General features: G+C 67.5%; 2 protein-coding genes across 7 annotated transcripts in view; both read left to right on the top strand.

Moving 5' to 3' along the window:
* Window positions 1–142: 142 nt before the first annotated feature.
* CRIP1 (cysteine rich protein 1) lies at window positions 143–1,744 on the top strand. The gene is made up of 5 exons (XM_011377717.2): window positions 143–289; window positions 1,120–1,214; window positions 1,289–1,346; window positions 1,469–1,515; window positions 1,614–1,744. The coding sequence occupies exons 1-4, from the start codon at window positions 250–252 to the stop codon at window positions 1,507–1,509; spliced, it is 234 nt and encodes a 77-aa protein (XP_011376019.1). The 5' UTR covers window positions 143–249; the 3' UTR covers window positions 1,510–1,515; window positions 1,614–1,744.
* A 2,028-nt stretch (window positions 1,745–3,772) lies between these two features.
* Window positions 3,773–11,688, top strand: part of TEDC1 (tubulin epsilon and delta complex 1) — a 9,404-nt gene continuing 1,488 nt past the window's right edge. The window contains exons 1-9 of one of the 6 annotated variants that reach the window (XM_011377711.2): window positions 3,773–3,800; window positions 4,271–4,625; window positions 4,716–4,904; window positions 5,099–5,296; window positions 5,577–5,762; window positions 6,871–6,969; window positions 9,509–9,595; window positions 10,001–10,177; window positions 11,178–11,684. In XM_011377711.2, the coding sequence (XP_011376013.1) occupies window positions 4,485–4,625; window positions 4,716–4,904; window positions 5,099–5,296; window positions 5,577–5,762; window positions 6,871–6,969; window positions 9,509–9,595; window positions 10,001–10,177; window positions 11,178–11,501 (1,401 nt within the window). In that variant the 5' untranslated portion in view covers window positions 3,773–3,800; window positions 4,271–4,484 and the 3' untranslated portion in view covers window positions 11,502–11,684. Of the gene's footprint in view, window positions 3,801–3,879; window positions 4,626–4,715; window positions 4,905–5,098; window positions 5,297–5,576; window positions 5,763–6,870; window positions 6,970–9,508; window positions 9,596–10,000; window positions 10,178–11,177; window positions 11,685–11,688 lie in introns of those variants that run through there. The other 5 variants (XM_011377712.2, XM_011377713.2, XM_011377714.2 and 2 more) reach the window with 5 other exon arrangements.

Here is an 11,688-nt window from a genome sequence, read left to right as displayed (position 1 = left end):
TGCTAGGTGGTTGGCTAGGCCCAGCGGCTGCCTGGAGGCGGGGGTGGACCAGATGACCTTTCCCGGTCTCCTGGTCTGCAGCCAAGGTCTCGGGGTCCAAGTCCCGGAATGAGGGGGCGGGGCGTGAGGGGCGGGTCTCAAAGGGGTGGCGTCCCCGGGTCCCTGAAAGGCGCGCAGCAGGCGGGACCCACGCAGTCCAGCTCTTCTGTGTGCTGCAGTCTAGCCACCCTCATCGGACCCAGAGCCGCCATGCCCAAGTGTCCCAAGTGCGACAAGGAGGTGTACTTCGGTGAGCGCTCCCCCGAGCACCCCTCCTCCCCCGGCCACCCCCGGCTGAACCGTGGTACACCGCGCACCCACGCGGAAGCGTGGCCCCCGGGCTACGGGGCCCGGGCCGCTCAGGGGCGGAGGCTCCGGGGGACCCTGCGCGGACATCTCAGCCGTGCCTGCGGCCGCCTGGATGCGCAGGTCGGGACCCCTGCGTGGGGTGCCCCTGCCTGTCTCTGGATCTTCCAGTGTTTGGGTTACGCTCTCTCCCGCTTCCTCCGGGGCGCGCCCTGGGCGGGGACCCCGTGGAGCAGGAAGGAACGCGGGACTCCGGCCGCCCCTGCCGCGCTAAGTAAAAACAGACGGGGAAAACTTGCGCCTGGGGCGCGATCCCGGGCGCACTCCAGTTCCCAGCGCCACTTTCCTGCTCTGCGCCCCGAGACCCACCCATGGGAGGGGCAGGAGGAAGTGAGAAGTCCCCCGCCCGGGCCACCGAGAGGGCGCCCTGCAGGCCGCACCCGGTAACTGGCACAGAGGTCAGAGGGCTCGACCCCGCAGCAGGGCCCTCCCGACCTTCCAGCCCCTTCCCCTCCAGCCCCACCCGACCCTCAGAACCCTGGCCGGGGGCTCGCGGCCCCTCCCATTTAGTCGGCTGGATTGGTGGAGGAAGCTGGAGATGCAGCTACAGACTGACAGGGCCCAAGGGCCATCTGAGACTTCGGGTGGGCCACCAAGTGTGGCAGAGTGAGGCCCTAGGCAGAGGTGGCTGGAGCAGGTGGGTGCGTGAGTGGGTAGGTGTGCCCCGTGTCCCCATAGCAGTGTCTCATGGGGGGCCTGTCTGTATCTCTGCAGCCGAGCGGGTGACGTCCCTGGGGAAGGACTGGCATCGGCCTTGCCTGAAGTGTGAGAAGTGTGGAAAGACACTGACCTCGGGGGGCCATGCCGAGGTAGGCGGGGCCACGGGGGCAGCAGGTGTGTGGGGTTCGGTGGGGACAGCCCCTAACGGACCCTTTCTCTGCAGCACGAAGGCAAGCCCTATTGCAACCACCCCTGCTACTCTGCCATGTTCGGGCCCAAAGGTATGCTCTCTGGCCCGACCCAGCCCCCCACGGCCCGACCCAGCCCCCCACGGCCCGACCCAGCCCCCTACGGCCCAACCTAGCCCCCACAGCTCCTGACCTGCCCCCTACTTTCTCTGCAGGCTTTGGGCGGGGTGGAGCTGAGAGTCACACTTTCAAGTAAATCCAGGTACACCCCCATCCCGCCCCCCTCCCAGATGGCCCTCAGGATGGGCCCCCAGTCCTGAGCGAGGCTTGCACTCACCAGAGTCCCTGTCTCTCTTGCAGGCTGTGGTGACCCCACCCCTGGACTCCCGCCAGACCACTGTCCCTCCGGGCTGATGATTGCTGGCCTTAACCCTGGGTACCTGGGGCTCCCCTGTTATCCAGCACCCTCAATAAACCCAGTGCTGGGAAGACCTGCCTGTGTGTGCCTGTTGCTGGGGATTGTTGGGGGAGCTGCAGTGGAGGTCCTGATGCTACACCCTGCGTGGCACTTGCCCTGCCTGCTGCGGCCCAGAGTGGAGGGGCCTCTCCTGGGGACCCAGCGCAGGCTGCAGCACCCCCCGCACAGCAAGTGGCCTGGCTGCCCTGGATGGCCCCACGGAGGCTCAGCTCGGCAGCTCCAGACTCACGGGTGTCCCAAGCCCACTGGGCAAGGGGAGGTCTGATGGGTCAGTGGGAGCGCAGGGCACGGCAGGGCAGCGCCCCGAGACCCAGCTGTGCGGTGGTTAGCTGAGCTCATACTGGTTCCGTTTTTGGGCTTTGGGGGCGTTGTGGTAGGGAGTCCTTGCCGGTCCTCCCCACTTCCTGCTGCCCCAACAATCCCCATCCCCCCCATCCCACTAGACCCGGCCGGCCGTGCTTCCGCAGGGGCGTCCATCTGGACACCATCGCCCCTTGTTTGTCCCCACCCTGTGCCCAGGGACTACCAAGTGGCCGGTTGCCCAAAAAGGGGCATTTGAGGACTGGCTGTGAAGCGATGGCTGGGAGCTTTCTGGAAACTTCTGTGTCAATTCAAGCAGCAGCTGCAGACTCACTGGCCCCCCTCAGAGCCCTCCCCATTCACCCCCCCATCCCACCCCTAGCACCCTGCCCAGGTGGACACGGCCCCTCCCAGGTCTCTGCTGACCTGAGGAGCCCAGACAGGTCATCGTAGCTTAGCACGTGGCCTCGGCCCTGGCCCAGGCCTTTGGTGGCTGCACTGCAGGCCTGAGCTGGACGGGCTGTGGGGGCTGAAAGGCAGTGTGTGGTGTTGGGAGCGTGTGGGTGTGTGAGAGAGAGATTGAGTGATTCATGGAATTCCATGAGCTGGGAGCTGGCATGCTTCTTGGTGACAGATGGGTTGGAGTGGGGAGGAGGGAGCAGAGGCTGCTAAGCGAAGGCCGGGTCCCGCGGTGGACAGTTGTGGGGTAGAGACCGGGACCCACCGAGTGGGCAGTGGATGCACAGAAAACCTGCCCTGCCCTCTCCCCGCACCCACTCCCCATTCTGCACCCCCCCAGCTCATAGTCTAGGTGGGGGCCACTTGAGATGAGTGCTTAGAGAGCCGATGCCTGCAGGATGACTGTGTCGGCCAGGCCTCAGGTGGGCTGAGAAACATGGTCTCTACTCTGAAGGCTGCACGGAGGGTGGCAGAGAGGCCTCTGCACTGGTCCTAGCCCGGGCCAAAAGCCAACCCTGGAGGGGATGGGTAAGGGCCGGGGGAGCAGGCAGCAATAGTGCCCGGGGGTGAGTGAGCAGGCCAGCAGGTGGCCACTGCAGTGCAGTGGAGGGTGCAGACGAGAAATGGCTGTTCCAGGTGAGGGTGCTGGGGTGGACGACCCAGGGGCACTGTCGGGGAGCCGGGGCGGAGGAGGTTGGTCATGGGGGGACATGGGTGAGGAGCTGGCTGAGCCTGAGACGAGGCGAGCAGCAGAGGTGAGGACTGAGAAGGACGTGGGCCCCTGATCCGACCGTGCTCGGCGGCCGGGCCGGGCCGGGCCGAGGCGGGGAGGGCTGGGGTCCTGGGGTCCCGGACAGATTTCTTGCTCCTTCCCTCTCCTCTCCCCTCTCTGTCTTCTTTACAGCTTCAAGGCACATTTACATACCACAAAATTCACTCGAGCACTTTCTACGCTGTCACCAATTCACAGACTCTGCAGTGGTCACGATCCACTTCCAGACTCATGACCCACAAAAGTTCCCTCATGCCTAGCTGCTGTCACTGTCCAGTCCTGGACCCTTCCCAGGCCACTGCTACCTGCTTTCTGTCCCTACACATTTGCTTCTCTGGACGTCTCACAGCCACAGCATACAGAGCACGTGTCAGTGGTGCGGCGGTCGCTGGCCGTCACCCCATTGGGTGGGCTTACTGCACAGCTGGCAGCCTTCGCATCCTTTCGTTTGGGGCTGTTCTGAGCAAGGCTGCTCTGCACTTCCGTGTCTGCGAGCACAGCTCTCACAGGTTCCGGGGCTGGCACTGTTGGGCGTAGGGTAAGCGTGTGTCTAACTCTGAAACGACCGCCGAGCTGCTCTCCAAATATTCCTTCAAAGACTGTCTTCAGTGGCGGGAAGGAGAGGCTAAGGGTGCAGGGCAGAGGGAGGCTGGCGAAGGCTGGCCAGACAGAGGATGGCCGGGAGAGGCTGGGCCGTGTGTCTGCAGATGTAGGTTACGGTGGAGTCACCGGCCTTCCGGGAGGTGCTACGCGCCCGCGTGCGGAAGGGTCGAGCTGTGGGGGTGAGAGGGAGTCCGGGCGCCCCCTGGTGGCCGGGCCAGAAAGGGCTTCGCGGAAGAGGAGGGTCTCCCCTGGGGTCCGTGGGCCGGCGCGGCGCGGCTCTCCAGATCTCTGGAGCTCCCCGAGCCCGGCCGCAGATTCTCCCGCGCTTGCTAGGCTGCCATTTGGTGCAAGGGGTAAGGCGCTATTTGACGGGGTCTGAACCAGCGGTGTTCGGTGTCGCCGCAGAGAGCGGTCAGATTGGGCGGTAGATTGCTGACCCCGCGGAGCTGTCAACGCCGATTGGTCCCCGCTAGACCGGAAGTGCCTCTACGACGGACGCAGCAGGCCCGGCCCGCGCGGGGATTGGGTGCAGGCGCCGCAGAGGCGGCACCGGCGCGGTGATTGGACGCGGGGACCCGCCGGCCGTGGCGCGCGATCGAGCGAGGTTGGTGCCGGCAGCATGGGGCGGCGGCGGCACCGGGTGGACCGGGCGGGTGCGGCCGGGGCCCTGCCCGAGGCTATCGCCGCGCTGAGTCGGACACTGCCCGCCGGGCCCAGCCCCGAGACCTTCCGCCGCGCCAAGTTCGACCGTCCGGAGGCGGTGAGGCCGCGGGGCGGCAGGCTCAGTGGGGTCTCGGGCAGACGCAGGGGGGCGGCAGGCACGCTGACCGCCGCCCTTTGCTCCCTGCAGGCCCCGGCGCTTTGGCAGCTGCTCGTCTCCGTGCTCTCGCAGCTGCGGGCTGACGGCGCCTCCACCTCGCTCAACCTGGGTGAGCCCCACCTCCCCTCTAAGCCCCACCCCTGGCGGGCTATCCCCCGCCCACTCAGTCGCTGGCCCCGCCCACTCCGACACAAACCCGGCCCTGTTGGCCCCGCCCCCCGGTAAGTTTCACTCCCCGTAGGCCCTGTCCCCGCCCACCTCCCGGAGCCCCGCCCCCAGGTAGCCCTGTCTCCTCATCCCGGTTAAGTTTCAACGCCCCTGGGGCTCTACTAGGGGGCCTTGCCGGCGTCCCTTAAGGGTCTAGGTGTCACTTCCAATGTGCGGCCCCCTGAGTTGGCTATCTCCTACTCCCAGAGGCCCAAGCCCGCTGGGTGAAGTCCGCGCTGCACTCCCAGGGCTACCCCCGGCTGGCTCAGTTCCCCAAGGATGGCTCCCAGGGGAGCCGCGAGCTGCTCCTGGCCCTTTCCTGGCTCCTGGCCGGCGGGCCCCTGCTTGAGCGGCTGCTGGCCCAGACCCGCGTGCGGCTGGGCGATGAGATGCCTGTGTGTGAGGTGGGTGTGGGGTGAGGCCGCGATCTTGGGTGCCGCCTGCCAGACCCTCGAAGACAGCCCTGTGGGGGTCAGTGTTGCTATCCTGGCTGCCGGCGGTGAGGACACGAAGGCTCAGCCTATACTGGCCTCCCTGTCCTGGCCCCCCAGGCCCCGCCCCTACTTTGGGGCAGTGTGGGTGTGTGCCCACAGGCTCTGGCCCCTTAGGGACTCCACGGCTCTCACTCCTAGCGGCCTCCTTTCTCTTTCACCTTCTGGGGTCTCCGCTGCGATGTGGGAGCAGGGACCGACCCTTGTCCCTCTCCAGTGTGAGGCCCTCAGCCCTGGACGCCCGGCACCCCGCGTGGAAGCGGACAGCTGTGTGGGCTGCGTGGACGTGCGCCACCTGCAGTGGCTGATGGGAAAGCTGCGTTTCCGGTGGCGAAACCTGATGGCCAGTCAGCAGGAGCAGTGCGCCCTCCTGGGCAAGGTAGCGCCGCTGAGAATTGTCCGCCAGGGGGCAGTTACCCTGCGCTCCAGGCTGACTGTGGCCTGTGCATCGAGGCCCGGACTGGGCTGGGGCCCTGGCGGTTGGCGGGTCGTGGGCCTCCCAGGCCTGGTTGGGGGCCGACTGGTTGGGCACTGCCCTGGGATGGCTTGGAGCCAGAGTCCAGAGCTCCCGGTGGTCCAGGAGGGGCCCAGGACAGGTGGAGCTGGGCATCCCTTTGGCAAGGAGCCAATGGGGCAGGGAGCCTGCGGGCTTGGCCGTCCGGTGCCCAGAAGTCACTGGAGGTTTCAGGCTCTGTGTCACTGCGCAGTGAGATGGGCTCCCCTCCTTCCACCACACCCTGGGTATGGGCTGGTGGGCTGTGGGCAGCTCCTGTGGGGTTCCTACGGGCTGATAAGGCCCAGCTGGTTAGCACAGGTGTCCTCCACAGGCCCAGTGAAAGGTCTTGGCTGAGAGGTGGCTCGGCAGGTGACCACGGGCTCTCTCTAGTGCAAGGCTCTCTGGTGCTGGGACCCCCCACCCTGCGTCTCCCTCCCTGGCAGAGGGTCTTTTACTCGGCTGGCCTATACTGGGATCCCTCACTCCCTCTCGTCCGGCCTTGGCTCCAGCCACTCCTCCTGCGTGGGACAAGGCCACCTGTCAACCTCCGTGCTGCCTTCCAGCGTCACCTGGCTGGGGAGCCCTCTGCTCCCGCAGGCCCAGGCAGGTCGCTCTGTCATGCCGCTGGCCCCACTGAACCGCTTAGCCTGTCCACAGGCCGCCTCTCCCGCCGTGTGGGCCGGGCACTCTATGAACCGAGGAGAGAAGGAAGCAGGGGTGCCCCTGTCCACCCTCACCGTACCCCGGGAGCCGGGCGGGATGTGGATGCCGTGGAGAACACTGCCCAGTGCCCGTCCCTCTGCAGGGGCCGATGGCAGGCCCTGGGCCGGCCCCCAGCGGTGCTGGGTCTGTCTGCCCTGGATGGCCTCGGCGAGGCGTGACCCTCTGTGAGCCCTGTTCCTTCGTCTGTAGGGTGGGCTCCGAAGGCCTCTGTCCGGCGCTGGGCAAGGCGTCTGCCTGCTCAGCCTGGGCTCTGTGCTGCCCATTTCAGATCCACTCATACACTCGTGGCTGTCACGGCGACCACAGTCTTGGCCACCTGTCTATCACTGAAACGGAGCTGCTGAGGGACCCAGAGTGCAGCCGGCAGGTGAGGGCTGGTCGCCTGAGGTGGGAGGGGCTTGGAGGAGGACCTGGCCTTTGAGCTGTGTCTGCCAAGCTGGCCATCTTGCCAGCGTGAGGAACGGGCACATCCTCAGGGCCTCTTCTGGCTTCCTAGGCCGTCCAGCACTGTAGGAATGCAAACTGGCTGCTGTGTGTGTGCGCACGTGGCCGGCACGGGCAGGGCCGAGGGGCACAGGTGTCCGGGCCAGGCTGGCAGCATGCGGGCAGGGCGCTGGGATCAAAGAAGACCAGAGCAGCGTCCGAGCCGGTGGTGTCAGTGCCTCGAGCTCATGCAGGTGTCACCTGGTGATGGGGTGCCTGCCCAGCATGCCTCACACTCTCTGGCCGCAGGGTCCTAGGACAGGCCTAGGGCTGGCAATCAACTGAGGGTGGGCTCTGGCCTGTTCAGAGTGTGAGACTGGCACTGCCCAGTCCTGGGGCTGCTTGGCCAGGCAGGAGGGCTCAGGCTCGAGGCTGGCATGGCCCCTGCTTCCAGGCCCAGCAGGTCCCAGCTCTGGAGCTGCGTGTTCGCAGGGGGACGTCTGTACTCCATTGCGGGGTCAGAGTGCCCAAGCGGGGAGCCTGCCTGGTCCTCCGCGCCTGCTGGGCCTACGTCCCTGGCTGACCCCTGGCCGGGTCCCACTCAGGCAGGGCTGCTGCTGGGCCCTGGAGGTGCTAGGGCAGCATCTGGCTGTCCTGAGGTACCCTTGGCTCTGTCCCCTTTCGGAGGTGACTCAGTGAAGCCCCAGCTTGCTGCTTCTGGTTCCCCTGGGTTGAGGTAGAGGCTGTGCCAGCTCCAGCCTGATGCTGCCTGGCGCCTGAGCTCTGGGGTGAGGGCGTGGGGGGGTCTCTACTCCTCCGGGAGGCTGTGCCCGTTGGTGGCGCAGGCTGCAGACGGTGTGGCCAAGTGGACGGAGGCCGCGCTTGGCTTCTTTCCACAGCTTCTGGAGGGGGAGCTGGCGTGTGTGGACTGACCTACCTGAAAGGCCCGCTTTCCTGGGACAGGTCCCGAGGCTTCTGGAAGGGTCTGTGGCTGCTGTGCGAGTGGCCAGGCATGCTACGGGTGGCTGGGTAGCGTCTTCCTCACATCCCTGTGCCCCCTCCCTGCCCCAGCTCAGGGGCGTGAAGGGGGCTTGTTGCCCCTCATCGTGCCTGCCACCCCTCTCCCACGGCCTTTAGGTGGGGGTCACCCTGTGGGACTGCTCTTGGAAACGGCGTAAACCGCTCTTCTAAGTGACCAGTGTGTGTGCGTGCACGCGCGGCCATCTGTGGGTGGGCGTGGGCACATGCCCCACGTGTCTGAGCCCTCCCGGCTCTGCCGCCCAGGCTGCCAGCTGTGTCTCAGGGCGGCCGCCTCCAGCTGCGGCACGGCCGGCCTGGCCGGGCCTTGGCCTGGCACTGGGGACCGCCCCGTCCGACCCCTAGAGCTCCAGCCTCCAGCTGCCTGGCCCGCACTCTGGGTTCTCCATGGGGCCAGGAGCAGGACAAGATTGGGGGGCAGGGTGGGGGCCCTCCTGGCTAGGGGAGACCAAGGTCACTGGTGTGGTAGCCCTGGGTGTGTGCACTGCCCCTCCGTGTGTGGTGGCCTGGCAGACAGTGTGGCTGCTGCGTTCCGGACATTCGTCCAGGCCAGGGACGTGCTCCTGGGTTCCCAGATGGCCCAGCACCTCTGTCTTCTAGAACAGGGGTCCCCAACCTCAGGGCTGTGGACAGGTATTGGTCGGTGGCCTGTCAGGAACCGGGCCACGCAGCAGGTGAGCGGCGGGCGAGAGAGCAAAGTGCCACCTGTATCTGCAGCCGCTCCCCAGCCCTGGCGTTACCACCTCGGCTCCGCCTCAGACCCTCAGGCGTCAGATTCTCATAGGAGCACTGGGCCCTGGTGCCACAAAGGGTGGGGACCACTGCTCTAGAAGAAGCCGTGTCTATGGCCAGCACCTGGCTGCATGTTCGGAGGAGCCACAGCAGGCGCCGGCCTGGGGCGTTCCCGGTGGGCGCAGAGGCTGACCCCCGCTCCCCGGCTCAGGCGGATGGTGCTGCCTGCCTGGGCTGGGCCCTTAGCCCAGCTTCCCAAGGCTGATGCAGGGCCCCAGGTATGAAGTGTGGGGCGGTCCCTCGGCCAGCCCCAGCCCCCTGGGGGCACGCAGCCTTCTGCGGGCACAGGGACGAGCTGTGGGTGCTGGGCGGGGCTGTGCCCAGGCCGAGGGCTGCACCGCTTACAACTGTGCTTCATGCACCCTCTGCCCTGCCTTTGGGCTGTCCCAGGTTACAGCAGAGGAGCTCCCCTGCCCCATCTGCTGGCAGTCTCTGGGGGGCACCCCAATCAGCAAGGGGTGTGGGGTGGAGGTCCCAAGGTAGAGGCTGCCTGGACTCAGCCCCTGAGCCCCAGGTGCTCGCAGCGGGGGGCTGGTGTGGGGCCGGCTGGCAGGCGGGGCTGGCCTGTGCTGTGGCCGGCGAGTGCTCGGCTGGGGCCAGCAGCAGCACTGGATCTGACGGCTGGCGTGTGGTCGGCGTGTGGTCGGTTACAGCTGCTGCAGAGCCTGGAGAGGGAGAATGCACGCCTGGAGGCCGCCCTGGAGTGGCGCCGCAGGGAGCCGGTCTTCTGGCAGTGGATGGTCAGCCCGCCCTTCCCGCCCTCCCCGCCTGCCCCCGCTGGGCCTTGACTACGGGACCCCTGGGTCGGCAGTGGGGCCTCCCAGTTCCCGGGGGGATAGGGAGGGGAGACTCAGGCCACACAGTGTTCCCACCGGAAGCCAGCTTTGCACCCAGGCCTGCAGCCCCCCATGCACCGTGCCCAGCCCCTGGGGGCGCCCAGACTTCTCAGCGGTCTTCAGCCTTCCAGATGGCTGGCTTCAGTGCCTCCTTGGCCTCCATTCCTGCGTGATGGTGGCTGTCCAGCTTGCTGTGTGACCCGGGGTGGGCACTGCCCCTGGGCCTCCCTCTCCGCCGGCTGGGTGTCTGGGCTGTGGTGCTGAAGGCTGTGTGGCCGCCCGCCCTCCCATGTGGGTCTCTCTCTGCAGGACACAGTCCTGGGTGCCTGTCCCCCGGAGGCTCCGCAGCCCACGAGTGTGCCCGGGGTCCGGGAGCACGGGGTTGACGAGTTGACGCTGCTGGTGCGGGAGCTGCAGGCTCTGCAGGAGGAGCTGCAGGCGGCGGCTGAGGCCCGGCGGGCGGCCTGGGCGGCCCGGGCAGCCAGGGTGAGGCCCGGGGCTCCGGGGTGGCTGCCTTCACGGCCGCGCGCGGAGCCGACGCGCAGCGATCTACGTGGTCGGGGCTCGCGGGCTGGACTGCAGTGTAGGGGGGCTGCACGGCGAGGGCCTGCCCCAGCCGCTGGAAGCCCCGCATTGGGGTCCGTTGGCCTCCCGGGGGCATTCTCGGGTTGTCTTGTCAGCTCCCATGCACGCGAGGTCCCCGCCCCACCTGAGAGCGGCACCGGCTGCTGGCTGTGGGTGTGGCCGCTTGGGGCCCACTCTCCTGAAGCTCCTCATAGTCTGGTGGGCCCCGTTTCCCCCTGACCATCTTTGGGGCGCCCTGAGGAACAAGGGAGTCTCTGAGGGGCCTGAACCGCCCACTCTGGCTGCTGTTCAGGCCCCTCTCGGCTCTGACAGTGACAGCTGACATCTGCAGGAGACTTCTCATGAGGAGTGGGGCTGGCACTTGTCACACCTCAGGGGTCTGAGTCAGGGTCCGAGCGGTTCCCTGGGGACAGCTCAGCTGTAGGGTGTAGTTACCACAGGTGGCCTCGGTCCCCATGTCCCCAACCCCCCATTCGGCAGTGGGAGGGGGGAGGCTGGGCCGACCCTGCAGTGGCGTGTGGGGTTGAGGATGGGTATCCCTGGGGATGGGCCCCGAGGGAGCTGGCCTGCTGGGAGCCGCCAGGCCTTGCCGCCACGCCCACCCTAGTGAGCCGAGCTGGGCTCGCAGCTGGGTGGTCAGCTGGGCGGTCTAGGGGGCAGTCAGGCTGTCAGCCCTGACCCCAGGGCACCTCTGCGGCCACTTGGGGTTCTGGGGTCAGCGAGGGTGATGCAGGGCCTGGAAGGGCCGGGCCTTGGAGTAGCCTCGGCTGGGGCTCTGCTTCTTGGGGGGCTGTGGGCACTGCAGGCTGCTGGGGCCCAGTGGGCGCCCAGGGCGCCTGAGGCCAGTGTCTGGGCGGGGTGCGGCCTCCCTTGACTCACGAGTGGCCGACTTCTGTTGCAGGTTGGAGGCCAGGGCCCTGACTGGGACACTGCACAGCGGGCCGCACGGGAGGCCGTGGCACAGGAGCTGGCGGCTCTGCGGCAGGCCTGGGAGCGAGGTGGGGGCCTGGCCCAGCCCCACGGGCCCCACCGGCTGGTCAGGAGTGAGGCTGGGCTACCTGCGGGCCCTGGCCTGCGGGCTGCCGAGGTGATTGGGGCACTGAGGAGCCAGGAGGCCTGCCTGGAGGTGACACTGCACCAGCTACAGGGACGCTGCCGGCAGGAGCTGGCCAGGCTGGCGAGAGCCAAGCCCGGCCTCATCTGGATCCCGCCACCTGGACGCTGAGGGGTGTGGCTGTGCCCTCCTGGGCTGGGGCCTGACGCTTGTTATGGCTCAGCCAGGCTGGGTGGCCACGGGGCCGACGTAGAAGCAGAGCCGGGTACTGCACCTCCTGTGGCCCCCAGCTGCCCCTACTTTGGACAGAGCTCAGCCGCGTGGCCAACAGCAGGGGCTGTCCCCTCTGAAGAGGTCA

This window comes from Pteropus vampyrus, unplaced genomic scaffold (assembly GCF_000151845.1).
Source record: "Pteropus vampyrus isolate Shadow unplaced genomic scaffold, Pvam_2.0 Scaffold320, whole genome shotgun sequence".
Lineage (NCBI taxonomy): Eukaryota > Metazoa > Chordata > Mammalia > Chiroptera > Pteropodidae > Pteropus > Pteropus vampyrus.
This window is presented reverse-complemented; position numbering and strand designations above follow the sequence as displayed.

Excerpts from the sequence above, each read along its gene's own strand:
- CRIP1 (XM_011377717.2), top strand. The coding sequence starts at position 250 with ATGCCCAAGTGTCCCAAGTGCGACAAGGAGGTGTACTTCG. Across the intron at positions 290-1,119 it reads CGACAAGGAGGTGTACTTCG|CCGAGCGGGTGACGTCCCTG; the intron begins GTGAGCGCTCCC and ends GTATCTCTGCAG. Across the intron at positions 1,215-1,288 it reads CCTCGGGGGGCCATGCCGAG|CACGAAGGCAAGCCCTATTG; the intron begins GTAGGCGGGGCC and ends CTTTCTCTGCAG.